A 27,308-nucleotide genomic window follows, 5' to 3' on the forward strand; every position below is an offset into this window, starting at 1 on the left:
ACTCCATACATTTTCATTGTTATGCTGATGATACACAATTGTATTTGTCGATCAAACCAGAAGAAACCGATCAGTTAGATAAACTTCAAATGTGCATTAAGGAAATAAAAAGCTGGATGACCTGCAATTTTCTGATGTTAAACTCAGATAAAACTTAAGTTATCGTACTTGGCCCCGAAACTCAATATCTAAAGACATTGTTACTTTGGATGATGTTGTGTTGTCCTCCAGTACCACAGTTAGGAATGTTATTGGGTGTTATTTTTGATCAGGATATGTCCTTCGATTCTCACATAAAACTAACGACAAGGACTGCATATTTTCACCTGCGTAATATTGAAAAAATTAGGAACAGTGGGCCTCATTTATCAATCTTGCGTGAAAACAGGCGCAGATCTGAGCGCAGAATTGGTCGTAGGAAAGGACCCACGTGTGATTTATGAAACATTCGTATCTGACCAATCTCAGCGTATGAATGAGCGGGCCTTGATAAATGCGGCGGCTGAATTCGATCGTCATTAACATGTTAAGCCCTTAAATATTAACCTAACCCTAACCCGCCCACTGAGGTCAAACATGTAGAGGAGAAACGCTGGTTAGAAAAGAAACTTTTCTGACACACAGATCGGCATCCTGACATCCGAGATGGAGCAAAATAAAGATGTGCTTTTTGGCAGTCTTAAGAGTGGGAGAAAAAGGCGCCCATAAAAATGCTGTATGGAAAAGAATAACGGAGGCAGTCAACCCGAAGCAGCGCTCCACTGTGACCCGTGTGCGCCTGTGCGTGTGTGCGCACTGCTGAACCTGCGCTCCTGCTCTGTAGCGGCTTTTGCCGGCGGGGTTATTAGGTATACCGTTAGAGGATAACCTTTGTCACCTAGAAGAACCATACCAAGATGTTAATCATCTGATACCTTGCTTGATTTAATGCAATTTATCGAGGGTAGCCACGAACCGAGGAGATGACTTTGGCTCTGCAGTGCGCATTCCTGCAGCCGCGCGCTAACACATTCATTCACTCATTCATATTCAACCGTTGTCGGGGTCGCAGGGGGCTTGAGCCGAGCTGTTTTGAAATATAAAAGAATCGTGTGTGCCCTCCACCTGGCCACCACGTTTAAAAGCGATAGCTTGGCATCGCAAATCACCTGTACATTTATCGAGTGGTAGTTTTTGCGATTGATGAATGCGTAATCATTCATGGACGGTGCCTTCAGACGCACATGAGTACAATCAATTGCTCTATTTTTTTTAAAATTTGTTTTAAGAATCCGTTTTGATCTGTTCTTAATGTGTGACTGCTTCTGCTTAATGACAGCTGAGGTTTGTTTATTATTTTCAGACAGGTTTTGCTGTGCTGCACCGCAAATACTGAAGTGTGCGTACACGACCTCAGACCAGACGTGAGATTTGATTGTAGCTCCCGCTCACGTCCGAATTGATAAATGCCGACGTTTGCCAGGAAATGGTCGTACGCACGTTTTTCTGCCGTACGTTCGTTTGATAAATGAGGGCCATTGTGTCTCAGAAAGATGCAAAAAAACTAGTCCATGCATTTGTTACTTCTAGGCTGGACTACTGCAACTCCTTATTATCAGGCTGCTCCAATAAGTCTGTTAAGAGTCTCCAGCTGGTCCAAAATGCTGCAGCTCGTGTACTAACTAAAACAAATAGTTTTAGCTTCTCTGCACTGGCTACCTGTAAAATCTAGAATAGAATTTAAAATCCTTCTCCTTACCTACAAAGCTCTTATTGGTCAGGCTCCGTCGTATCTTGTAGAGCTCATAGTACCGTATTACCCGACTAGATCACTGCGCTCTGAGAATGCAGGGCTACTTGTCATTTATAGAGTCTCCAAAAGTAGAATGGGAGGCAGAGCCTTCCGCTACCAAGCTCCTCTCCTGTGGAACAAACTCCCAAGTGTTATTCGGGAGGCAGACACTGTCCCCTTATTTAAGAGTAAACTTAAAACTTTCCTTTTTGATAAATCTTACAGCTAGGTCTTACGAACCCTCAGCTATGTTGTTATTTTTAAGCTGATTTTGTTCTGTTTAATGATGCTGCTATAGGCCAAGTCTGCCGGGGGATAATCCTGCTGATGATACTGAGCTTTTATCCTGTCTGTCTGTATCATTCATGTCTCATCAATGCATGTAACTAATTCAACTACATGTTTGCCACCATATTTATTATCATTGCCATGTTCTGTCACTCTAGCTGTGCCTGTTTCTTGCTGTTCTGCTGTATTAACTGCCATAACCTTAGCTCTCACTATAGTCTTACTTTTGTGCATCTCTGTCTGTCCGTCTGTCTTTGTCTCTCTCCGTCCATCTGTCTGTCTTTTCTCTCTTTCTCTCTTCTTTTCTTCCTCCCCAACCGGTGCAGACAGATGTCCGTCCTCCACAGAGCTGGGTCTGTCTGACGTTCCTGCCTGTTATAGGGAAGGTTTTCGTTGCCACTGTACTCTACGGGGGAATTGTTTGGTCTGTGTAAATCATAAATAAGTCATAGAGTGTGGTCTATACATACTCTGTAAAGTGTCCTGAGATAACTTTTATTATGATTTGGCACTATAAATAAAATTGAATTGATTTTTCATGACATACTACATCATGACTTCTTACTATACTATGGCTTTCATTCAGGATATTGTAATAATATAATAATTATAATTATAATAATATAATATAATAAGAATAATGTATGAAATGTAAGCTATTGAAAGTGAAGTATTGAAAATCGTTATCTCTAATCATCCATTGTTAACATTAATATATAAAAAATATATAGATTGTTGCCCCTTTAACAATCTCAAACATGTTCATGGAATTCAGTTTATTTCAAATTGCCAAAAGAGACAAAAAATAAATATTGCACACATTTCAACAGATATATAAACATAAACATAAATTAATTGTAAAAACAGGCAAGTTCAGTGCAAACAATATTTCTGTAACCAGTGAAAGACAGAATTAGAAACAAAGACCGCAACACAGCTGAGGTTAAGCACAGGCAAATGAAGGTAGTAACGGACACGGCAAACAACGCCATCTGATATGGAAATGGAGCCGGAGTGTAGAGAACCCCAAACCCTTTCACCACTCCACTCAAGTGCACTTTTAATCATATTCCCATGACATCATCTTTACATTATCTGTAATGTTAAAGACAGCAGGGTTGGTGATTTGGAGAGATAGTCATGCCAACACACACGACCTCAGGGTCAGTTATCACAAGGATGCATGCACATTGACACATACATCTACATTTTGGTAGAAAGCAGTCACGACCTGGAAGTATTTGTTTCTATTGAAGACGTTTCAACCAGACTTAGTCCAATGATATTTGCAAGTAACTTGTTTTATTTCTTTTATGAATTATTTTCAAATACTGTTTGACCCAAGTCTGGCTTGGTTGCTTTGATCCAAGAGATTAAACAATTTTAACATTGCAGTTGAACTAAACCTTGTAGAACAATTTAAATGATCTAATTACTTTTGAAGTCGTTTTGTTCTGAGTCTCATTAGATTTCAATAGGAAAATAGACTTTTATTTTTGTTTCTTCAGTATTACTCTTGAAGTGTGCAAAGACTGCAAGGGCTATAATAGTTAAAAAAAAAAAAAAGGGCAACACTTTGCTTTAATCCTCCCTTTTCAGCATTTACAAGACGTATATAAACACTGAGTAAATGTAGTCAAAAGCATCTGTTTATTCTTGTATCTGTCAACAACTATAACTCCTCCTGTGGGCACCCATAAGTGGAAGCTGGTGTTGAAACAGATAATAAATAGTAAAACACAGGTGTGATATATGAATTCTTTCCGCACAGGAGAAGTTCTAACTGATGACTTATTTCTTCTTACAGCTACATAATAGTGTTTTACACAGTTAACCCTCCGTCCAATATTGATACAATGCTTATAAATGCTTAAAAATGGGCATTACAGCATCAATTCCCTGTTAGCTTAAATCAACAGCACACATTGTAGCAGTAATGGGAGATCTTACAGCATCACTTGAAATGAAGTCCATGCAATCGTCTGACCACTAACGCAACACTGATTTAACTTAATCAATAAATTAAAAGTTGTATAAACAGATAAAGAAACATTCATTGTCATGTGACATTGCTTGAAAAAAAGTATCAGGGGATATCAGGGGTTACACTTTGTGGCAAATGATTGCTTTTTTAGTCAGTTCAAGGATGGAGTCCAGATACTGAGCATTAGATTGATTAAGCTTGCTGCATAGTGGATGGAGGATTAGACAGTTAGTGTTTCTCATGACTTGTGGGGCAAAAAAGTCATTTTGGGTGGATTCTGCCTGTCTCTGCAGAGCGAAGGTGGAAGGTGGCGAGCTGTTTGTGACAATCAGAATGGATGAGGGAGGAGAAAATAATGAAACTGGTCAATTAAGTAAAGCAAAGCGCCTTCTCCTCCCCTCCTGTGGGTGAGACTCCATGAACTCCTCTTCTGGTTTTGCACCCCCAGCATATACCCTCTGCATCTCCCCCATCCATCCATCCACCCATCCACTCATCCATCCATCCACCCAGCTGGCCACCCTCCTCCCTTGTCTTGTCCTCCCGGCAGCCTCTCAGGCCCCCAGCAGCTTCTTGACGAGGTAGCCCGGCATGCTGTAGAGGAAGAGGCCCAGCATGATGAGCAGCAGCAGGGCCAGAATGATCTTGATAATCAGCCACTTGTAGCGGTTGCACACCAGGTAGCGGATGGCTTTCAGCGGGCTCAGGAACCACAGGAAGGTGGTGTCTGGGCGACTAGAGGGAGGGATGGAGGTTTTAGGAAGAGGAAAGTAAAGAAATTTGGTGAAGAAGGCATGCAGGTGGATGTAGAAATGAGTTGAATAGCGAGTGATGTCGAGAAAGGGGTGAGGTAAATGGGATGAAACATGGGAGGAGTAAAAGAGAGAGAGAGAAAGCTGGCATTAGTGGATAGTAAGCTGCATAGCGTTGATGGGTTACTTTTCACTACAGCATGCTCACATTTCTATCAAAAGTGTTAGTGGACCAAAAAACATCACATCACAGATTGAAAGCTTAAACAACATATGCACATTGAGTATGTTGATAAAAACAAATGGATGGATGATTGACCAACAGCTCCAAACACTTATGTTTCTTTAACCAGACCAACACCAACCACTGGAACCTCTAAGGGGGACTGGTGTGTTCATTGCCAATAATTTCATTTTTGTTTAATTCAACTTCTGGTTTGTTTCATGTCATCATCAACACACAGTATTCCCTATAATGCGTCACATAAGCATCCATTATTTAAGTTTAAATCATATTCAGGATATGATCTGAAACATACTGGTTATTCATATACCTGTATTACATCATTAAATGTTTATTGGAGGTATGATCATTGTCAGACTCTCACTTATTGTTGTACTGACCACATTGTAGAATCCAATTTTTGAAAATATATTTTTGATTATTTTCAACTTAATACATCGATGTAAGCAGTTGACTTGCAGCTGAATCGCTGCATTTAAAAAATAAAACTTGCCTCACAGCTCATCTTACTGTATATCTGGATGATAAAGTAGATATACACTCACCGGCAAATTTATTAGGTACACCTGTCCAACTGCTCGTTAACGCAAATTTCTAATCAGCCAATCACATGGCAGCAACTCAATTCATTTAGGCATGTAGACATGGTCAAGATGATCGGCTGCAGTTCAAAGCAGCATCAGAACGGGGAAGAAAGGTGATTTAAGTGACTTAGAACGTGGCGTGGCTGTTGGTGCCAGACGGGCTGCTCTGAGTATTTAAGAAACTGCTGATCTACTGGGATTTTCACGCACAACCATCTCTAGGGTTTACAGAGAATGGTCCCAAAAAGAGAAAAGATCCAGTGAGCGGCAGTTCTGTGGGCGCAAATGCCTTGCTTTAGCCAGAGGTCAGAGGAGGTTCAGACTGGTTGGAGCTGATAGAAAGGCAACAGTAACTTAAATATCCACTGGTTCCAACAGAGGAATGCAGGAGAGCATCTGTGAACACACAACACCATCTACTTTCTAGCAGAGAGGGAACAGCAGCAGAAGACCACACTGACACTTTATTAAGAACCAGGTATGCCTAATAAAGTGGCCTGTGAGTGTATTATTGACTTATTGTTTATGTAACATTAATTACATGTGCATTAAGGTTGTATAAGTTGAAAACGACTGAAATAATTGGTGATAATACAGAGGAGAGCTGAAGTCTGTAAATGTCATCAAACCCACATTTAAAGAATATTGTCTTCTGTATCTTTCATCGTCACACAACCAACTCTGTAATCGTGATCGTGAATGCATGCAAGTTGTTAACATAATCCTTCCCACCTCTACCATACATCCTACATGATGTGAATGAGATATTTGGTGGCTGCTATGCCTAAAAAAATCCCTGCATGTTTCCACATCAAACAGTTGGTCACTAATATGATGTGTAATGGCACTTGGTAGACACTGGTTTGCGCAAAAGACACAAGATACAACAAAAAAGACACTATTCTATATTAAAGATGACAGAAGAGAGAGAGCAAACAAAGAAACTGTGTTTTGGCAGGACAGGAGAGGAGGAGCTACAGGTAGGACAGGAGAATCCAGGAAGCAAAGGGGTTAAATAGAGAAGCAGAGACAGCGAGGAGGGGGCAGAGGCTACCAGCGCGTTAGACCCCCAGCATCTTCTTGACCAGGTAGCCAGGGATTGAGTAGAGGAAGAGGCCCAGCATGACCAGCAGCAGCATCAGCCCCAGGACCTTGAGGATCAACCAGCGGTAGTTGTGCCAGATGAAGTAACGAATGGACTTCAGAGGGCTCAGAAACCACATAAGACTGGTGTCCGGGCGACTTTGCGGAAGGAGGTAGAGAGAGGGAGGGAAGAAGGAAGGAAGGAAGGAAGGAATGCAGATGGAGGCAAAAACAGGGAGAAAGGGGGGAGTCACACGCACAAAGGAGGGGAGGGGAGAGACAGAGGGAGACAGGTGAAGAGATGGTAGGAGGAGAAACGAGTGCGAAAGTGTAACAGTGGCCTTTTGACAGCGCAGAACAGGGTCAAGCTAGGGTCAAATAACATCTTTATCAAATATTAAGTCCTGATTGATGGGGATTGCTACCATTTTAATCTCTGCTTTTTGCACCTTGAGAATGATTTTCTTGAAGAGCAGATTAAAGGGATAGTCATGTTTGCGCCACACAACCTTCCTAAAATTGTATTAGTTAAACAAGTGTGTGTGTTTGTGATTGTTAGATTCTACACAATAATCTTAAAAGGTCAATATCTTACTTTGGTTTCTCCAGAGGATCGGGCTCATTTCGTCCCAGTCCTACAGGACTTTTCTCCGCCTCCTCTGCTGTCACAAGATGAAGCTCAGCTTCTACCTTACCCTGTAAATACAACATATGATACATGTGCATGTCAAAATGAATTTAAATCAATCAGCTAGACACTAATACTAATACTTGATCTTTGCAATATATGGCTTCCAATACTCTTTGGAGCCATGGGGTCCAGAGAGTGTACACTGTTTTCTTGGAAAGGTTAAGATAAAAATGCTTGCTTTGAATCTGCTTTGTAATGAGCTTTTGCTGGTGATTTGAACTCTCCTGGATTTATTACTTTCATGTTCTTGCTTCTCTCTTTACTTGCATTCACCAGCAGATAAAAAGAAAAGCTTCAGGATCTTCTGAGCTTTTCTTCTATCTGCTGGTTTCAAAGCCTCATAGTAAAATACAGAAACAGCCTGAACAGCATGGTTAAAATGTGTTCTAAGATCATTGGAGTTAAACAAAAAGAAGTGAAGTCTTTCTGCAGCCAACAAATCCTCCAGAAAGCGGCAGGCATTTGGGCTTCTTTGAGTCGTGCTCTTGCAGGTGAATTTTCTCTGTTGCCATCAGGGCGTTATCTTTTATCCGCTTATAAAATGTTCATCGTTCCTCCCCTCTGCAAAATGACTTTTAAATGCAAGGTTTTTTGTACCATTGCTTTTATGGTTCCATGTTGAAAATCTTTATCTTGACCTTTATTAACTAATGTTATTTAGCAACATTATTTATTTATTTATGTATTCATTTATTCATGGTCTCTTATTCCATGAATGTGGTTGTAAGTTACTGTGTTTTTGTACATGCTAACACATTTGTTTCAATTTGAATTTAATTTAAAATAATTATTAAGTCATTGCAAGAGGATGATTTCACGTGTGGTGCAAACCTGCAGTTGTGGCTCAGTATTTCATGTGTGACTCACCGTTAGCTCCATCTCATCATTCTCATCGCGGGCTACAAACGGCCACCAGCCTTTCACCCTCTTTTGTTTGAAGATGGAAATGGTCGGCAGTTCCTGCTCATTTCGGATCAAGTCAAGGGAACACTGCTTGGCTGTCTTGGCGCCACGAGGAAACCGGTTTAGGTCCAACTCAATTGCACCTGGAAGTGGTGATAGTTAAAGACGATAAAAATGGTGATACTAGGGCTTTTTTTAGTGGTAAATCAGATGGAAAGTTCTGCAACTGTTCCCATCAGTCCTCACCCAGGAAGTCATCAGCAGAGAAGTGGTCGGCGTCCCAGACCTGCAGTGTGAGGCGAGGAGGGATCTTATATTCGGTCTCATCCCAGGAGAACATGGACTCTTTCTTAGAGATGACGATCTTCTCCTCAGCCATGAGGTAATCGAAGGGGTAGACAAAGCGCCAGTTAAAGTTGCCCTCGCCAGTCAGGGAGTGATAGTGCACATCAGTGTCCTGCTTGTCCTCCTGCTGTCCTTTCAGCCATCTGTGGGAAGAACCACAGAGATCAGAGTTAGGGTGGCCTTTAGGATCATAGTTTGGATGAGTGGATAGATTTTGTTTGATTTTATAAATCATGCACTTCTAAGGTCTAACAAGTAGGAAATTGCAATTGTCTGTCGGTTACTGAATATTAATTTGTTTGATTTAAACAAGAGCACAGGACATGTTAAATGTTCCGGTCTGCCAACAAGAGAGATGATGCTAATAGGTCAAAATAAAAACACATAATGTGGCTCCCCAAAAGCAAATCAGAATTACCTGTATATATGTATATACATATATACACTGTACGTGTGTGAGATAATGTCAGAAATGTTGTTGAAGGATACATAAAAATCTGATTTGATGTTGGAGCTTCACACTATTTTCAAAGCCATGCAGACACAAAGCTTGCAAAAATGCCATTAGTGAAGTTTTCCTCAAAAACAAAACCAAAAAGCCCTTTCATCTTTATCGTGTGGATGCAGACAACAGCGGATCAAAGGCTATGGGGTCTGTGCCAGCTGGAGCGCTTTCATCAACGGTAGTGAGACTGGCTTCATCATTGAGGAGAAGCTGCACTCTCAGTTCTCAAAACGCAACATTAAAAGCATGAAAAAGGATTATCAGCCTCAAACATCTCAGTGAATAGGAATAAAATATGCTATGATTTATTAACTGAGATGCAGGTGTATACATTATGCTGGGGTTAAGGTGAAAAAGTACTGTGTTTTTGCTTGGCTACACAGGACACACTGTCACTAAAACACCGCCTGATCTCCTGTGACCCAACAACTGAATTATACCCACATCCATCTGAAACAACCTCATCCAACTTTCTTGATTTCTAAAATACCTTATCCTCCTCCAAGTATTGAGGGTAGTTTGAGGATGGCACCCTGATTTTTACAGCGCATTCCTGAGGTTACACATCCACACAGGTGACACCAAGTCAGCTGCAGGAGAAGTGAGTTTATGCAGGAGCGAGGAGGCTCCGCAAAACACTGACTGAATTAATTTAATTACAGGAGTAAAATTTCGTCGTAATATACATATAAGAGCAAGAAAAGCACAATTAAAACCATTAATAATGGCTGCATTACCTTTGGGTAACCAAGGAGCTGGTGTTATTGTGCATAATGGGTCACTTAATGGTATCATACATTATTAACGCTTTTAAATTTACACCAGTAATATTTCTATCATATGCATATGGTCACATTACACATTAATTGGAGTTTATACGGTAAATGAAATGCGTTTCCTGTTCACATAGTTTTCTGGAGTTCAGTGTGAGTCGGTTTGATTGGACAGAAGGCTAATGTAACTGCACTTTACAACAAGTCAAAATGTCTGCCATGATAAAGGTCCAGTGTTGGGACCAGTCTGCAACATGACAATGTTATCAATAACATTGGAGCTCTGTCGTACCGCCATGCAAGTTCTTTACTGATATACATGCAAGAGGCTCCAAATACCTAAACATGTCATTTCAAATACTGTGTCTTGAAAGTCTTCATGTCAAGTATTTTCAAGTATAATCTTCAATACAGGACCAAACCACAAACCATAAACAAAACAGGAGCAAAAGAAATATTTTTTAAAAGCCCTGCCAACATAAAAGTTCACTCTTGACTTTGGAAATAGTCATTTGACAAAAAATGAAAAGAAAGAAAATGGTGGTTTAACAAAATAAGTTTGACAAAATTAAATCGTTTAACAAAATTAAATAAAAAGGTAGTTTATCACAAAACAATAACATGGTAATTTAAGAAAAGGAAAAATAGTTTCACAAACAAAAATGAAAAAGTAGTTTAACACAAATAGAATAAACAGGTAGTTTGAAAAAGTAGAAGCAGTTGGACAAATACAAATAAATAAGCACAAAATAAAATAAAATGGTAGTTTAAAAAAATAAAAAAGGTAGTTTAACTAAATAAAATGAAATAGTAGTTAAAAAAATAAATTAGTAGTTGGACAAATACAAATATATTAGCAGTTTAACAAATTAAATAAAACGGTAGTTTACCAAAAATAAAAAAGGTAGTTTAACGAAACAAAAATGTTATAAGAATGTTATGTGTCATGATAATGTAGATGTTCAAAACATTTCTCAAGTTAAGCCAAGAGATTTCTGCAGTTTCCAAGGTCATGAACAAACTTTAAATGTCAGCATATCTGTGCATTGTTTCGGCGTATAAATGACTATAAGATTACGATTGTTCCAAACATGTGGCTTATGTGGTTTGATCCTGACAAACTCTTTCAATTTTTCAGTTGGCAATAGTTTCCAGCGTGCTATTTGGAGAGTTTAAGACAAGCGAGGTTACGTGCTGGATGGAGAGTTGACAGACAGGAAGTGGGAAAGGGAAGAAAAAATGGCTCCAGGGCTTCTGGAGGACGGAGGGGAGGTAGTTGTACGAGCCATGCGATGGAATCGTGTGTTTACCCCCTGACATAGATGTCAGACATCTTCTCTCCTGTCATGAAAGCATCGTCCTCTAGAATTACGTCATCAGTGTTCCAAATAACAACACGAAGCTCAAAGCTAGACAGCAGCAGAGCATTGACCGGAGGAGAGAGAGAGAGGACGACAGACAGACAGAGAGACAGACAGGAGACACACCACAAACACAAAAACGCACACAGAAAAAATGGAAACAAAAAAAAAAATGGTTAACTGCAAAAAAAAAAAAAAAATTCACACACAGCTCACACCCACGGGATGAGGCTTGAACGCCGCATCCCGCTGTACCTACCCCCTGACAAATATGTCACTGGACTTTTCCCCAGTGAAGTAATCATCGTCCTCCAGTATTACTTCGTCTGTATTCCAAATAATCACCCTGAGCTCACATCTGGTAAGGGGGGGAGGAAGGAACACACAGTTGGACTAACATTTGACAGTAAATGGCGAGCTCACTGGTCAAAAAACTCACCATCATTTAACCTGGGGATAAAACTACGTATTCTGTTGAAAAAAACTGCAGTAGAACTTTAATACATTTGGATTTGCAGTTCCTCATAATCAGAAATCATATTTATAGCAATGTTTGTCTTATCTGCTCCAGCCCGGGGCCTACCTCTTTGGTTTCCGTGGTGATGTGTCAATCGCAGGTCCAGGAGCAGGCATGTCCATGGGAAACATATCCACCCACATCTCAACACGGCCCTTTGAACGCAGAGAGAAAAAGATGCAGTTTAACTATCATTCAAAGCCGTTTCATGACCCCACACAAGCGTGGATTTGTCCTACCTGTTCAATGCCTGGTTTGTCCGGGTTCAGCAGAGGTCTGGTCTCAACGTGTTCAGGGACGAGCTTCCAGCCCACCCTCGGGATCTCCTCCCAGTGGTTCAGCACCGTCAGAGCCAAATGCTCCTCAGTCTGCTTCTTCAGACCTGGGAAACAAACAAACAATAGACAAGAGAGAGGGAGAGAGAGAGAGAGAGAGAGAGAGAGAGAGAGAGAGAGAGAGAGAGAGAGAGAGAGAGAGAGAGAGAGAGAGAGAGAGAGAGAGAGAGAGAGAGAGAGAGAGAGAGAAACACTTTAATCAGTACAATTCAACATCTTAAGGCTCATAGTAGGTCCTAACTTGTTGATTTAGGAGTAACTCTTAAAAATAAAAATAAGGCGTGATTCACTCCTTACTTTTTAAGATAAGTGTAATTAACAAAGAATGTTAGCGCTTAAAGTATCTCCTAAATCGATAAAAATGTAGAAGTCCTCTCGAGGACTCTTAAGTCACTCAGAATTAATGAGGAAGGACCTAACGTGGCTGCTGCAGTCAACATTTAGGAGACAGTAAATGATAGTGAGCTTTTAAAAAGGTATTGCTTTAATGGAGATGGCATTATGAATGTGGTAGAGATGGTCAGGGATGACATCACATCACCAACCAATAAAAAACTCCCAATATCACCGCAGATTATAGTTAGTGGTATTTGACCACGGGAAAAATGCAGCTGTGCAACGCAGACGATCTTGGCTTCTCTCAGCTGTCGGTCAGGAGGATTTTGCTCCAGACAATAAATGCTGTGGGCATAGAAGGTATGAACCAGCCCCGCCCTCTAGTCTTAGATTAGGAGTCCCTCCCACTCCTTAGTAAAAGTGGGAACAGGTTTGAAGAAACTACTCTGAACTAAGAACTTTTAGTGCTCCTTAGGAGTACTCGAAGTGCTAAGATAAAATGTTTTGTGAATACGGCCCCAGATATTTATAGCTTAATCTTAGTGTAAACAAATACGATAGTTTCTAAGATTATATGTAACATGCTGACACTGTTTATAGGATAAACATACCCTCAGTAGAGCTCACTGTACTGTTTTCTATTCTACCTTGATTATAGAGATATTGGAACATGGGTGAAGAAGAATGATGGAAGAAGAAAACCATCTCTTTGCAACAAAAACCTACACAGATTGCTGTAAATGTACTTGTATCTTGAAAAAGCACCATTGCTACTACAGCGAGACTTATATATCACTTATATACGTATATAGTATCACATTTATGACGGTTAAACCTTTGCTGGACTTTTATATGATCTGACAGTTCCAGGAGAAACATTCAGCCGTACCATTTTCATCCTCGATCTCTGTAGGTCCCAGGAAGATGCGATTAGCCACCTTGACTTTGCCCCCTGGCCCATAATGAGGTCCATCGATCTTGCCATCCTTACAGAGCTTCCCCAGGATCTGACTGGGCTTCATAGGGTCCCGCCAAACATTGTATCCATGGCTGACATCATTAGATAACAAAGGTAAATTAACTTATGAAGACTTTGGGCATGTGAGCATATAGTAAATACTATGTAAGACTAAATTCGGTCAAATTAAAGACAATCTTAGGGCTTTTGAAGTGTCTACATAATATAATGTTAGTGACATTTCTCTTACTATTGATTTAAGACTGAATTTATACAGGTGTTGATATGCTGAAACTGTAACCACACCACTAACTAAAACATGTAAAAGATAAAACACATGGGTGCTCACACAGAATAGTTGGACGAAATGCCGCAGGTGGCTCTATATTTGCTATAGAAACGATTCTCCAAGTCAATCTTTGTCTCTCCGATCAGGTCGTCAGTGCCAACCAGGTCCCAGTCGTACACAGACACCGTTAGCATGGACTCCATGGGGAATGTGGCCTCGATGTCAAACGATCTGAGCACAGACAAGTGGAGGATAAACAGAGAAAAGAGTCGAGAAGAAGAATTAATAATTAAAAGTGAATGTGAGGAGGGCAGCAGAGTCAGGCTCCTGCAGAATATTATTTTGATGGCAAACTAAAACTGAAAGAAGAGCATCTTTATCTCGACTTACTTGCCAAATACAGGATTGAGCTGTTTGGAGATGTAGTTCTCTTTGTCCTTGACCTCCGACTTGCCCAGCTTGATGACAACGTATGGATCAGCCTTCCCATTGATATCAGCAGGATGAAGATCTGTAGCCTAAGATGGAGGAATATACAGAATATAAACAAAATCAGAGAAATATTTATGAGTTTCTGTTTATTATGATGTGTTTTCATTTCAATGATAAGGAGGTCGCTCACCCTGACCACATAGACACGGACAAGAACGTTGATTGGATCATTATGTGGAATGCTCTGGAACATGCCCATATTAGGATCGAATCCTGCCTCTCTCGTGATCTCCTCAGACAGAGGTAACTTGTACATACATAAGGATCCCTGGGCCACAGAAAAAAAACAGGTTTAAAAAAAGAAGTGTAGTTTTTCCCTGTGACTTATGTTCTGTCAGCTAGTGCAGGCCAGGACGTACTTGTTTTACTCTGTACTGTACTTTCCCACCTTGAATCGGCCAACAATCCTGTCGTCATCCAGAGCACGTTCGTCGTCATCCCCAGCCTTTCCTCGGTACAAGTTGAAAGTGTGGAGCCAGTCTTCAAAGTCGCCGTACTCACTCTCTAGCTCCTTGTTGTACACCTGCATAGGTCAACAAACAAGTGTGTTTGTATCTGCATGTTTATTGTTGGGCGCCGGTGTGAATATGTGAATGACATACTCACCATCAGCTCGTCCACTTTTGATTTCACCAGTCGTTTCTCGGAGGCGTCTGCGGCCTGACCCTTTTTCTTGTCCTTGGAGCTCTTCTTCTCTTTGCTCTTTTCCTTTGTCTTGGAGCCTTTTAGAAGAAGGTCATCAGGTTTGATATCTGATTGAAGGTGTGAGTGGAAGTGGAGATGGACAAAGTGGGTTTGGATTCATGGAGAGGCGTGTAATTCAACATGAAAGCTGACAGATGTTTATCATGCAAATGTGGTCAAATGTTCTTGTACGCTGGGAAGGCAATCCAAGACCCAAACTTAATTAAATTAATCCAAAAAGAGTAACTTGACTCCACCTGAAAATCCTGTATTTGGCTACCTGTGACATCACTGTTGGGTGATCAGTAAGTAATGCTTGGTGAGGACAGCAAAACACTGCTTTTTAGCCTGGTGTTAAGTTACTCTTTGAGAAGCAAAACAAGAACATGTTGAAAAGTAACTTTTAGAAACATTTTATCTAAAAATACTATGCAGTAGATTAATGCATGCTAAATTATTATCCCATTAATTTTGAGATAAAAACCATGGTCAGTAAGAATATTAGCCACTAGGGTTCATGGGAATGTATTTTCTATTTTACAACTATGTCATCTTCATCGTCTTCTCATTTGCTTACAGTTTATACTAAGGAAGACAGTTTTTATTCTCATGCTACTCCTAGCACCTTTAGTTTTATGCTGCATGTATTGCAGTCAAACAGTAAATCATTTATGTAATTATGTAAGTAAGCATGTTAGTGCAGATGTAAGTTAATTAGTGAGTCTGTATCAGCCAGCTTTCATGTGTAGAGCAGGGTTCATGCTGATGTAGGAAACGGTCATGATGAAATATGATAATGTTCAACTCATGTTCAAAGCATGGATGAGGGATGAATCCGTGGGAGCAAAGAGACGGAGAGCAGGAAGCACATAATGATGCTTCAGCAACTCACATCTCAGACAAAAGCTGAGGATTGTGTGGGCGCTGAAACAGCTCCAAAAAAATAAATAAAGACATCACACATATTGTAGGATTTCTTGTTAGTATAAAATGGTAAAGTATGTTGATATTTTCGTATACTAATTGCTAAAATAATATGCTATGACTACTAGTATGTAGTCAGCACTGTATAGAATTAGTATGTGGATTTTGTTTTTTCCACTGTTGGATTTTTTAAGGACACAGATATACAGAGCTTGAATTAAACACTCAAATAAAATGAAGGAAAGTAAATATAGTGAACTATAAAGTAAATAGGGAATGATGTAGGACTATATAAGTATAGCTAATACGTTTCTCCCTGCAATCTCAGTACAACTAACATAACAGAACTGTATTGTCTTCATCCTGATTGACTAGAAAATAAAAAAATAAATAAACAACTGAGAATTATTCTTTAAAAACAAAGTGAAAGTAGTCACAAATACGTCTACACTTGCATGATGCCAACTAAAAATCCGATACTGGTGAGATTTCCCTTGAAAAGAAATCAAAGCAGCAGACATGTTGGGTGCAGTGGCAGGCAGCCCGGCTGATTTGGTGGAGTTCATTACCTCCTGCCTCTGCAGCTATCTCCAGGTCCTCTCTCTCCTCCGCCTCTGCCTGAGCCGCCTCCTGGGCTCTGAGGGTCTGGAAAACCAGCCGAGAAAACCAGTGTAATAGGAGTCGACTTGTGAGGGCAATCCTGCAAGACTAATAAAATATTTCTGTAGATGTATATAGAACAGAATAGACAAACCTCCTTCAGTGTCTCTATTGAAGCAAAATATTTGGACCACCAGTCCAGCACTCTCTCATCCGTCTCATCCTCTTCCTCTACACCACCCTTCTTCTTCTTCTTCTTCTTCTTTTTCTCCTTGTCACTCTCCTCCTCAGTCTGTCGAAACCGTTCAGACACTTCAATGGATTCGCACTAGCTCAGTTTTTTATTCACAATGAGGCAGAACCAGTTAACTTCAGCACATATATTCATTGCCAAATTTCCATAGTAACAATTACTCACCATGTCAACTTTTACAACAGCGTCAGACGTCTATGATAGGGGGGCGTCACATAAAACAACACAAGGGTTAATACACACAGTGGATGATGCAGGTTGGAACGTCACATGTACAGAGGCAGGTAAAAAGGACTGGACATAAAGCAGTACTACTACTGATATAAACACACACATTGCACAATAGAAATTAGAAGGCAATGCTCTACGGTGCAGGAACTCAAAGAAGAGCTTACGGCGTCCAACTTGACGACCGTTTCCATCTTTCTGACGGAAGGCTCTGCGTCCATGTTGACGATGATGTCACCTGCGGGACGAGAGAGGGTGCGGGAGGAAAGGCTGGGTGAGGAGCGAGGCTGGGAGCCGCCATTGGTGAGGACCATGTAGCCATTCATTAGCTTAGCTGGATTGAGGCCAGAGGACAAAGATAGCAGGCGGCAGGAGAGGACAGGATAGCCGAGGACATGCAAAAGAGGAAGAAAAGATAACAGATGGAGAGAGGACACACAGAGGAAAAGTAGTCAGCGCAGAAAGCAAGCAAAGAAATCAGCAAAGTTATTAAAGAATGAAAGTTCAATCTTTACTGACCAGAGAGCTGGATAACAAGGATTTAATGTAAATGTTTGTTTTCACATTACTTGATGTACACTATCCTGTTTTTGTCTAAACCTTCCAGAAGCCTTGTCCAACTGGCATTTTAAAAAGGTTCAAATAAAGTCTAACAATAACTTGCAAACACTGTTTGAACCATGTTTGATGAGGACAAAGGAATACCCAGAGGGAAAGAATGTCCTCTATGTGTTTCAAATTACTTTCCTAGTCATTGCTTTTTTTTTTTTTGCAAACACCAATCCGATTATCACTCTAGAGATGCCCCATTCCCTAACAGGCAAGTGTTCTACAACTCTTAGGTTTATAAAATAAAATAAAATTAAATCAAATGAATGAACTCAGGAGTCGAGCTTAGGTGAAGCTGCTTATCATAATTTCTGAAAATGAATAAGAAACATCTAAAGTTGCTAGTTTTCTGAACCTTGCAACATTCTCAGAATGCCCCAGTTAACACGGTTGAATATGTGTTTGTTTCCCCTAAACGAAAGCAGGAAAAAGGAGACACTCCAGTGGTAAAAAAAAGTAGAAAAATATGCTCATATCTTGATAATTTTTGCTGAATTTAAATCCAAATGATGAAAAAAATACTGTGGCTTTACGGCTTGAAGCCCTCATCAGTACAAACATTGCTTACAATAATAAACATATAATCCTTCACTTGAGTGTTAGCACCTGCAGTGGCCCAGTTGTTGGAGGTCTTGTCGGGAGCGCTGTAGATGAAACGTCTGAGACTGGAGACAGCGTGGGTCCCCACCAGGATGTAACGGCCAAATGCCCGGCAGTCCACCACCCGGATGTTGAGAGGAGGGTGGAGAAGTTCATTCTCTGGAAGGTCCTTGGGACAAAATGAAGACAAGGAGTTGGTGAAGTGACTTAAAGGGAGAAGTTTGCATTATTTACAAGTAGTAACCTTCAGTAAGGTGAAGACAACCAGCCCAATTTCAAGTTAAGTTTCATGTTTATTTCAAGGAAGGCTATTGGATCCTACATTAGTATTCTGAATCTCAAATCAACAGCTGCACTTACCACCTCAAACCATTTAACCAGGGTGCTGAAGTTGGGGTTTTTCTTGTAGTTCTGGATGAGGACAGACTGCACACCTCTACCTGCACACTCTATGTCCACACGGGGCCGATCCACCTGAGCCAGGTTTATCCTCTTCAGGTCCCTTAAGCCCCAGAACAAAACCTGAACCAGAGACAATACAGCATTATGGGAAGGGGATCTCTAAAGCTTAAAAAAAAAAACAGAGCTAGTGCTTTGAAATCTCACCTCTATGCGGTAGCGACTCAGGACGGGTCGGATGCCCAACGGCACAGGCAGAATGGGGCCACGCTCCGAGTCTGTCGGCCCTTCAATGGGAGGAAGATCCACCCTTCCTCCTTGACCAATCTAATAAGGAGGAGAGAGGGGAAGTAAACGTGACTGCAACAGGATGCATTGCTTCTGTGATTTCTGTATTGTGGTACAGTATCTGTCCCATACCAAATTTCTTTCATACAGTCCTAATAATTATTGTTTTTTTTTTCTTTGCTTAGTGTGATAACTTTGGAGAAGTGCAGAGAAGGCAGAGGTTAATGTCATGGTGGTAGAGATAAAAGCTTTTACAGTACAAACACTGACAACAAAGTAACCGAAGAGTAAGACAAAGTGGGATGAAAAGAGAGAATGCAAGAAAAAGCACCTTTATTTGAGGAACAGCAAAGTTATGGACAGCGATCAGAGCTCGCCTAATCGACTCCTCGTCGAAAGGTATCTGTAGGCACCAGGAGGAGGCACAGGAGGGAAAAAGAGGCAAATGGATATTTCACAGGAGATTAAATGAATGTTAGTGGATGGAAGGGAAGGGCGGTGACATGGTGGCAGAGGGGAAAAGGGAGCAAGTGGAGATAGAAATCCTTAAAATAGGAAAGGGCAAGAAGAAATGCACAGTGATGATAAAAAGCAAGCAATAAAAGATCATGTGATGAAGCAGGTGAGACGATATGAGCAGATTCTGCAAACAGGCAAAGGGCAAGAAATGAGGTAAATGTAGAGACAGAAAGAAAAGCCCTATTTTTGCTATTTTCTCCATGACCTTTTGTGCATGCTCCACATCATTACAGCCTTGTGGAGTTTTTGACCACTAGTAGTGCAAATATATGGAGAAGTGCACTTATGAGCAGGTCAGTGTTTTGCGTGCATTGTGCGAACATGCTCACACACATGTTGTGTACAGCTCGTGGCTTCGACACCCCGACAAATGTAGTGCAAAGCAAGACAGTGACGGAAAAGACTGTTAAAACATGGATGTAAAACAAATCACAGTTAAAAAAATATTAAGAATCTTCCTTTTTCATTTCTCTTGCTGCCTTTACTACAACCAAACTGTACCGCAGTGACATGCAATCTCTCAAGCAGCATGTGTGCATGCATATGTAAAATCCTTGAATCCAGTGTATGTTCATGTATGTGTGTTTTTGCATTTGTTACCTGCAGCAGCTCAAAGGCAGCCAGCAGTTCCCCGGCAGTGCAGTTCCCTCGGTAAACCTGGTAGTACTCCAACTGCGGTGGGAACCTCGGGGGGCCGTAGTGCTCATCACACATCTTGATGGTGGGCTTCGCAAACGTCCGACCTATGAACTCTGCCTTGCCCTGAACACCACATTGTGACAGCAGACAGTGGAGACAGTCAGGGGACAAGGGAAGGGAATTAGACACAGGTGCAGGAGGTGCAGTTACCACGGCAGCCTCTTGGTGTCACTATTGGTCAAAGTGGTGGAAGGTTACAAAAATGTGGAATTTCAGAAGGAAAGCTTGGAGAAGGAAACACTCAGACTTATATGACCCAAACAGACACTAAAAATTACCCTCCAATAGACCAAAAAGAGTTGTACTCATTAATTAGATGTATACATGCACATTTTCTTTTTTACTTTTTTGGGAGGCAGATTTTCCATACTGCACCACTACTTTGACTGCAACCATTATTGCTCCTGCAGCTACTGCTCTTGCAAACGGCTAGATCTAGACAGAGCTAGATTAACCAAAACATTCTTGCTACATCAGCTAAAAGGTATAAGAACTTTTAATTCAACACCGTCTCTACAGAAGTATTACTTTCACACTCTATTTAGCATGAGCAAGGCCAGAGTTCATGTGAAGGACAGGGTGAAGTAAAACAAGTGTGGACAGACACGAACACGAAGGAAGGAGAAGCAAAGCACTTTTAGTTTCATTAGCACAAACTAAACACTGTTTAGCAAGCATTTACAAATGTATCATACCATCTATCTTGCATCTATTTATTCACATAGAGTAAGGTCCTACCACAGTGTCCTGGTCAAAGATTTCAACTACAATAATTGGAGGGTCGTCTCTCAGCTCACTGGCCTCCCCGAACAGCTCCACATCGTCAAACACCAGCAGCTGGTCCCATGTAGGGCAAAGAGTCTCACTCAAGACCTGTAGCACACACACACACACACACACACACACACACACACACACACACACACACACACACACACACACACACACACACACACACACACACACACACACACACACACACACACACACACACACACACACACACACACACACACAATCAACTCAACTTTACATTTAATAATCCATGAAACTTGTTCAGTTCATACATACACACACATTCATGGTCCTACCTCCGTAACCTGGCTGTGTGTGGAGAAGAAGACCCGGGCAAAAGGATCTGAAAGGCCACTGCTGTCTGCAGCAAACAGACTGCGGGCCTGGTACATGTGTGCTCTCAACTGAAACACCTGCTTCACTGTTGGATAAAAAAAACACAAACACACAGAGACAGAAAGACGGACAGACAGACACACAAACTGACAATCAATCCTATTTGTTGGCAATATTGACGTTAGAAAAGAAAAAACAAAGAAAAAGGGATCGATGGAAGGCAAACATTTTAGGGTTAAAACTTTATGATAAATCAAAACATTTTCAGTAAGTGAAAAGTAAAACTACCTGAAAACAATCATTTATTTAAACTTCTATATCCAAGAGCTTACTGTTGTAGACGAGGCTGACTGGGGGGACAGAGTGAAGACCGACGCCAGAGTTAGAGGATTTAATCTCTTCGAAACCATTAGGCAGGCCGTTGAGAAAGTCTTTCCTTTGTTTGTTGAGGCCGAGCCACAGGTACAACTCCAGTTTAGCTTGAACTGTCCAGCCTGCAGGACCAAACCCCTTCTTACCAGGCAGCTGTGGGCACAGATTACAACATCAGTAGACTGAATTATTATAAAGAGTCCATTCAACAAAATTAATAGACTATAGAGAAAAAAACAGAAAAGTAGGTAGTATTGCATCCTCTTTTTGGTGTCATTACATCACCTCAATCATTGAACAGACAATGCTACAACATGGCTCATTGATTTTCATGCTTCTCTTCAGGCAGATATTGATTGATCTACAAACCTATTCTTCATGATACTTGCCAATACTGTACTGTTAATATTGGCTATTCACCACTACTTATCATCTCACAACCGTCTTTTAATGAGAAAAGCTAAGAGAGCAGCAGAATGAGATGACTGTACCTTGAGGAAGACAGCTTTGACTTTGCTGCAGTCTTTTCCTGTTTCCTCATCCACTATAGAGTACAGAATGTCTTTGGAGGGGATCCGGGCGTAGGCGATGCGCTTGTTGTTGCTCATCATCCAGATGAAAACATCTGGGATGCTGTGCTGAGGCTGGACAAGATAAATGCATAGGATCATTTAATAGGTGATCTTCTTATTTCAGGTTCATTAGGACAGTTATATATATAAAAAAAGAAAGTTACACAGAACTGAATCTGTACCTCATCTGCGAGGAAACGGAGCTTCTGCAGGAAGTTCTGCACCAGCTTGAGTTTGTCTCTGACTGTGTGTTTCTTCACCTGAGTTCGGATCTGCTTGGCCTGCTGGCCCATGCTGTCCTGCAGGAGGAAAGATAATGAGTGACGATGAAGCATACCAATAGAGGGGCACTGCAGCTTACATAAATATATGCACAGTGTATACACATGCATTCATCATAGCGGGCGGTCTATTTAGATTGAACTGGATGAGTGGGTTTTCTTAAAAATATGAAAAAATGTTTTAGTTCCAAGAGGCGGGTTGTTTTAAGAATGACTGACACTAGAAATACAACCTTTTGGTCAAACAAGTTTGTGCTCTCCTGCAATACTTATGTGTTCTATTGCAGCTGTAGGCAAGTATGCAATTATAGTCATTCCTTTTCTTTCTCAGTACACGTTAAGTACATATACCTGTTCAAACACTAGATCTTATTCATATTATCACATCCTCTTTTTCAGCCACCGCTACAACGAGGCTTACAATGCTTTTGTTTTTCTATACAACACTTTCCTCTTTAAGAAAATCAAAACTGTACTTGCAATCAAACGTGTTCTGAGAAGTAACAGTATTGCAAATGCATGCAAATGTATGGAAAGCTGGATTAATTTTTCCCGTGAGGCCTTTACAGGGACTCCATACTACAGTATTTACTCACTAAGGCGCTGGGATTAGAGACTGAACAGCAGCCAAATTGATTGATCCCAGCTTCATCTTTCCCTACCTCACTCAAGCTGCTACCTTCCCTCTGTATTTGAGAAGCGTAAACCATACCATCTCCCTCATGCAGGACTTGAGCCGCTCACGATCCAGTTTGGTACGGCCCGCCTGGTTCACATCCTTGTTTGCCAGAGTCACAAACCGACTGGAAATAACCAGAAGATACAGAGGACGAAACATGAAAAGGGTTTGACTCTTTACATATTAATTAATGTCTCAGTGCGAGGGAGCTTCAGTCTTCAGTAGTTTCTGGAGTTGTTGATTAAGCTGATGTCTTTAATGTGCATGTTTGAGACGCTTTCAACAGCTACAATGCAAATCAGGCTAATGAGCACTATGTAGTTATAGTTCAGCAGTTTAACAGCGTTCAATATCAGGAGAAGCTCTCTGTATCTGTACTGATCATTGAGTCACAATGACTGTTTAAATACATGACCATTATGTAGCTTGCCTGCAGCCGACGCTGAGCTCCTCCAGCACTCCCCTGAGTCTGCGTTCTGGAAAAGCCTTCTCCGTCTTAATGATCTCCTGAACATCATTCACACCCTCTTCCTGTCGGGACACAAAAAATACCACAGCTTAGGACAAAACAAGTTTTGTTAAGATCAAAATGACGTATAGTTTTATAGTTTTAGACACTTACCCCATGAAAAGACGAAAAAAAAAACATTTTCTATCTCTTGTTTTCTTAATTGTAGCACTTGATTTATTTAATGCACTTGCATGATTCTTGTCATTTTTGGGTGGTATCTTTATGGTCGAATGTAATTTCAGTGAAGTGCTTTGGATAGAAGTGTCATCTTGATGTATGAAATGTTATTTTATTTCATTATTTCTAGATCTCATATGGATGGAGGATGAACTTTTGTGACTGTCTGACTTTTCACTTAGCTCCACATAAGATCAAGTTTCCCTAAACATCACTGTGTTAGCATTTGCATTGTGTGCATGTTGATGTTAGCGTTGAGATCAAAGCACCACTGTGTCTTAGTACAGCCTCACAAAGCTGCTTGCAAGACTCTTTTAGTTTTGTTGGACTAACTGCTACTGAGTTGAGCTGATCCTGCCACCTGAGCCAACCTTTGCACATGAGGAATAACTGTGTATACTGACCAGCTTGTCAGCGATCTTGTCCATCATGTTGGAGTTGTAAAGTCTTCTTCTCTGGTCCTGCCACCAGCTTTTGATGTAGACACACGGCTTCTTTTCAAAGTAAGGAAGATGGAAGTAATTCCTGTAAAGTACAATCAAAATGACATCATGACCTAAATTGTTATACACTTAACTAAATGTTTAATTGATCCGGGCAATATAGCCAAATTCTTCTATCTCGATACAGATTATTTCATATCTCAATATCGATAAATATATATCATGATATAGCATGTTTTCTGGTAATTCAATAAATAAATAGTCCATATGAAATAATCACATGGTAAATCATATTTTTGATATAATTCTGTGTGACGTAAATAATATGTAACAAATGAAAAATTGTATTTTCTCATTTTATTAAAAACTTGTGTTAAATGTAAAATCAAAATATTTCACATCAGATTTTCTAAACATTTTGAGTATGTGCTTGTCATCTCATCATGATGTGATTCCATTGAAAGGTGATAAACGATCACATTGAATTATCGCCTAGCCCTTCCCGGCTGTGGATTGTAAGATACTCTGTCATAACTGAATTGATTTCAAAGTGCTTCTGTTGGTTTACAAAGCACTGAAGGGTTTAGGACCAAAATACATTTCAGATCTTCAGCTCAGCTATGAACCATCCAGACCTCTCAGATCCTCTGGGACAGGTCTGCGCTGTGTCCCCAGAGTCAGGACTAAACATGCCATTTACAATTGCCTTGCTGTTGAATTGTGCTATATGAATAAACTTGACTTGACTTGACTCTCTTCGTAAAGCTAATCCTTGTCAGCGGTTTGCCCCTGGCTGACATTAATTGCATTATCTCTGATAATTGTATATGACAAGCAGTTCACAAGAACTAGTCTTGGCTTTTATTGCACTGTCAGAAAGTGCTTTCTCAGCATCCTTGCCCCTTCCCCCTGTGACCCTTGACCCCTGACCTGTCGGTGATGACAGGCCTCATTGTAGGAGTGGAGGAGACAGAGACCAGGTCCCCGTCCTCGTCCGCCTCGTCCTCACTGGAGTTCTGTATGAGCTCACTCTCCTCTTCTTCATTCTCCCCGTCTTTCTTCTTCTTCTTTACCGATGAAGGCTTGCTTACACCGTCGATCTGGTTGCCGTAGTTACCTGTTTACCGGCAGAACATGCCACGTTGTTATGGAGATTGCTTGGTAGCTATGGAGCTAACATGTCGAGTGCAAGGTCAATATTAACAAGATGAAGAAAAATGTACCTATTGTGATTTCAAAACTTATTGCTTTGTCGCCGATCTTCCTGTCGATCATCGTGGCCTCCAGGAAGGAACCGAAGAGGAAGAACTCATCTATTTTCCCAGTGGCACTCTGATGGAGTGAAGAGGATTTTGATAAAGAAACATTTTATTGGGCTGAAGTGCATTAATATTATTGCAGAGTCTGTGGAAGAATAATTACATCTACTCTTTTCTGTAATTCACTACGCACGTACACACAGTCTACCTGCCTCCTCTATGAATTACTTCACCACTTTATTCATACATTGCATTTGTAACTGCACTCATTTGCACCATATTTTCTGCCCTGGGACGCTTATTATTAATTCATGGGGTTGTTAATAAAATATTAAATATGAATCAATACTCATTCAAAAGTAATCGCAGCAGTTCATCACAATGCCTCGCAGTTAGAAAATACAACTTGGCCCATAGCAATACACTGTCCCAAACGTGGCGTTCATTTTCTTTTTTTCTGTTTCACCTCCAAAGTTGGTTATTGGCATTGTTTCCTATTTTCAAGAAGATGATACACAACCATTGATAAACACATTTTACTTTGTGTTAGAGATTACAAATGATGAATGAAAACCAATATTTGGATCATTTAGCCATTTCACAACATTTCTTTGATTAAATAATCAATCAATATTAATCAATAATCTGTCTCTCCTTAACAGCAGAGTACTTGCTAATTGGCACAGACACATGCTGGCCCAAAATACACACACATGCACAGACAGGACCAATATACATTCAAATTAATGGATAGTTGTTAGAGCGAGGGGGCTGCCAGTGACCAGCGCCCCGAGCAGCTGGGGATTCAGTGCCTTGCTCAACAGCACCTCGGCAGTGCCCAGGAGATGAACTGGCACCTCTCCAGCCACCAGTCCACGCTCCATTCATGGTCCACACAGGGACTCAAACCGGCGACCGTCCGGTTCCCAGCCAAGTCACCTATGGACTGAGCTACTACCGCCCCAGGGTAACAGCTTACTTGGCCTTTTAAATCCAGACCCCGAAAATATGACAATCCCACTTTTTTAGATGGATTTTCAGAAAAAAAACCCTGTCTTATATTAGAATACGGTAAATTGGTTTTCAGTGATGAAGTTGGACGGACATTTTTTATGTGAAGGATTTTCTTTGGTGATGAATACTTCCCTTACCTAAAAATAACAGGATATCCTCAAACAGTTATCCCAAACCCACTTAGCTGTTTCTGCAGTCAGGTCCTCTCACCTCTGAGATGTTGGAGACGCCCTCCACCTGCACCTCGGTGGAGCTCATGAGCTCAGGTGAAGTGGTGTCCAGGATCTCCACGGCGATGGAGAGCAGGAGACGGGCTCTGAAGGACACGCCTTCCCCAAGACCATCATTCAGGTCCTGGTGCTCGTCCATCAGAGTGTACTGGCGGGTGGAGCCGTACATGTTGACCCAAGCTGGACCCATGGTGGGCAGGAACCCTGGAAAAGAGAAAGAGAAAGGAAATCTACGAGAACCTTTTATTTTGACAATTGTACTTGAGGTTTTTCAGTATCTACATTCATTTTATCCAACAAAAAATATTCCCACCCCTGACCAACAAAACAGAAACAGTCAAAAAACAAACAAACAAAATGCCAGAGAGCGGACAAATCATTAACAAATTTGCCTATGAGTTTGACAGTCCTTATCGGGCTCCATGCCTTTATACTGGCCACATAAAAATGTTTGATATTTACTCAGGAAATACCTGTTGGACACACAAATGTACAAACGTCTGTGCCATTTCTTTAGGTTGAATTGTTGAAGAGTTTCACACCTGACACTATGACTCCGTTTGATCATTTCTCATTATGCAACTCATTAACAAAACTCTTCGTAATGGATCTTGTACTTTGGTTT

The 27,308-nt window shown here is 40.9% G+C and overlaps 1 protein-coding gene across 2 annotated transcripts in view; it reads right to left on the reverse strand.

The window, feature by feature from the left end:
• Nucleotides 1-4,597: 4,597 nt before the first annotated feature.
• Nucleotides 4,598-27,308, reverse strand: part of otofa (otoferlin a) — a gene marked incomplete at both ends in the record, with an annotated part of 81,025 nt that continues 58,314 nt past the window's right edge. The window contains 32 exons of one of the 2 annotated variants that reach the window (XM_083934413.1): nucleotides 4,598-4,778; nucleotides 7,302-7,402; nucleotides 8,265-8,443; nucleotides 8,547-8,788; nucleotides 11,544-11,642; nucleotides 11,868-11,956; nucleotides 12,041-12,183; nucleotides 13,362-13,522; nucleotides 13,780-13,950; nucleotides 14,110-14,237; nucleotides 14,342-14,479; nucleotides 14,600-14,734; nucleotides 14,818-14,963; nucleotides 16,389-16,464; nucleotides 16,574-16,711; nucleotides 16,838-16,867; nucleotides 17,068-17,138; nucleotides 18,116-18,278; nucleotides 18,470-18,631; nucleotides 18,716-18,835; nucleotides 19,916-20,077; nucleotides 20,753-20,887; nucleotides 21,106-21,230; nucleotides 21,478-21,670; nucleotides 22,009-22,161; nucleotides 22,272-22,388; nucleotides 23,083-23,173; nucleotides 23,480-23,580; nucleotides 24,142-24,262; nucleotides 25,111-25,297; nucleotides 25,404-25,512; nucleotides 26,664-26,887. In XM_083934413.1, coding sequence (XP_083790539.1) covers nucleotides 4,598-4,778; nucleotides 7,302-7,402; nucleotides 8,265-8,443; nucleotides 8,547-8,788; nucleotides 11,544-11,642; nucleotides 11,868-11,956; nucleotides 12,041-12,183; nucleotides 13,362-13,522; nucleotides 13,780-13,950; nucleotides 14,110-14,237; nucleotides 14,342-14,479; nucleotides 14,600-14,734; nucleotides 14,818-14,963; nucleotides 16,389-16,464; nucleotides 16,574-16,711; nucleotides 16,838-16,867; nucleotides 17,068-17,138; nucleotides 18,116-18,278; nucleotides 18,470-18,631; nucleotides 18,716-18,835; nucleotides 19,916-20,077; nucleotides 20,753-20,887; nucleotides 21,106-21,230; nucleotides 21,478-21,670; nucleotides 22,009-22,161; nucleotides 22,272-22,388; nucleotides 23,083-23,173; nucleotides 23,480-23,580; nucleotides 24,142-24,262; nucleotides 25,111-25,297; nucleotides 25,404-25,512; nucleotides 26,664-26,887 — 4,391 coding nt within the window. Of the gene's footprint in view, nucleotides 4,779-7,301; nucleotides 7,403-8,264; nucleotides 8,444-8,546; nucleotides 8,789-11,543; nucleotides 11,643-11,867; nucleotides 11,957-12,040; nucleotides 12,184-13,361; nucleotides 13,523-13,779; nucleotides 13,951-14,109; nucleotides 14,238-14,341; nucleotides 14,480-14,599; nucleotides 14,735-14,817; nucleotides 14,964-16,388; nucleotides 16,465-16,573; nucleotides 16,712-16,837; nucleotides 16,868-17,067; nucleotides 17,235-18,115; nucleotides 18,279-18,469; nucleotides 18,632-18,715; nucleotides 18,836-19,915; nucleotides 20,078-20,752; nucleotides 20,888-21,105; nucleotides 21,231-21,477; nucleotides 21,671-22,008; nucleotides 22,162-22,271; nucleotides 22,389-23,082; nucleotides 23,174-23,479; nucleotides 23,581-24,141; nucleotides 24,263-25,110; nucleotides 25,298-25,403; nucleotides 25,513-26,663; nucleotides 26,888-27,308 lie in introns of both variants that reach the window. The other variant, XM_083934412.1, reaches the window with a different exon arrangement.

Source organism: Echiichthys vipera, assembly GCF_963691815.1.
Source record: "Echiichthys vipera genome assembly, chromosome: 19".
In the NCBI taxonomy this organism is placed as follows: domain Eukaryota; kingdom Metazoa; phylum Chordata; class Actinopteri; order Perciformes; family Trachinidae; genus Echiichthys; species Echiichthys vipera.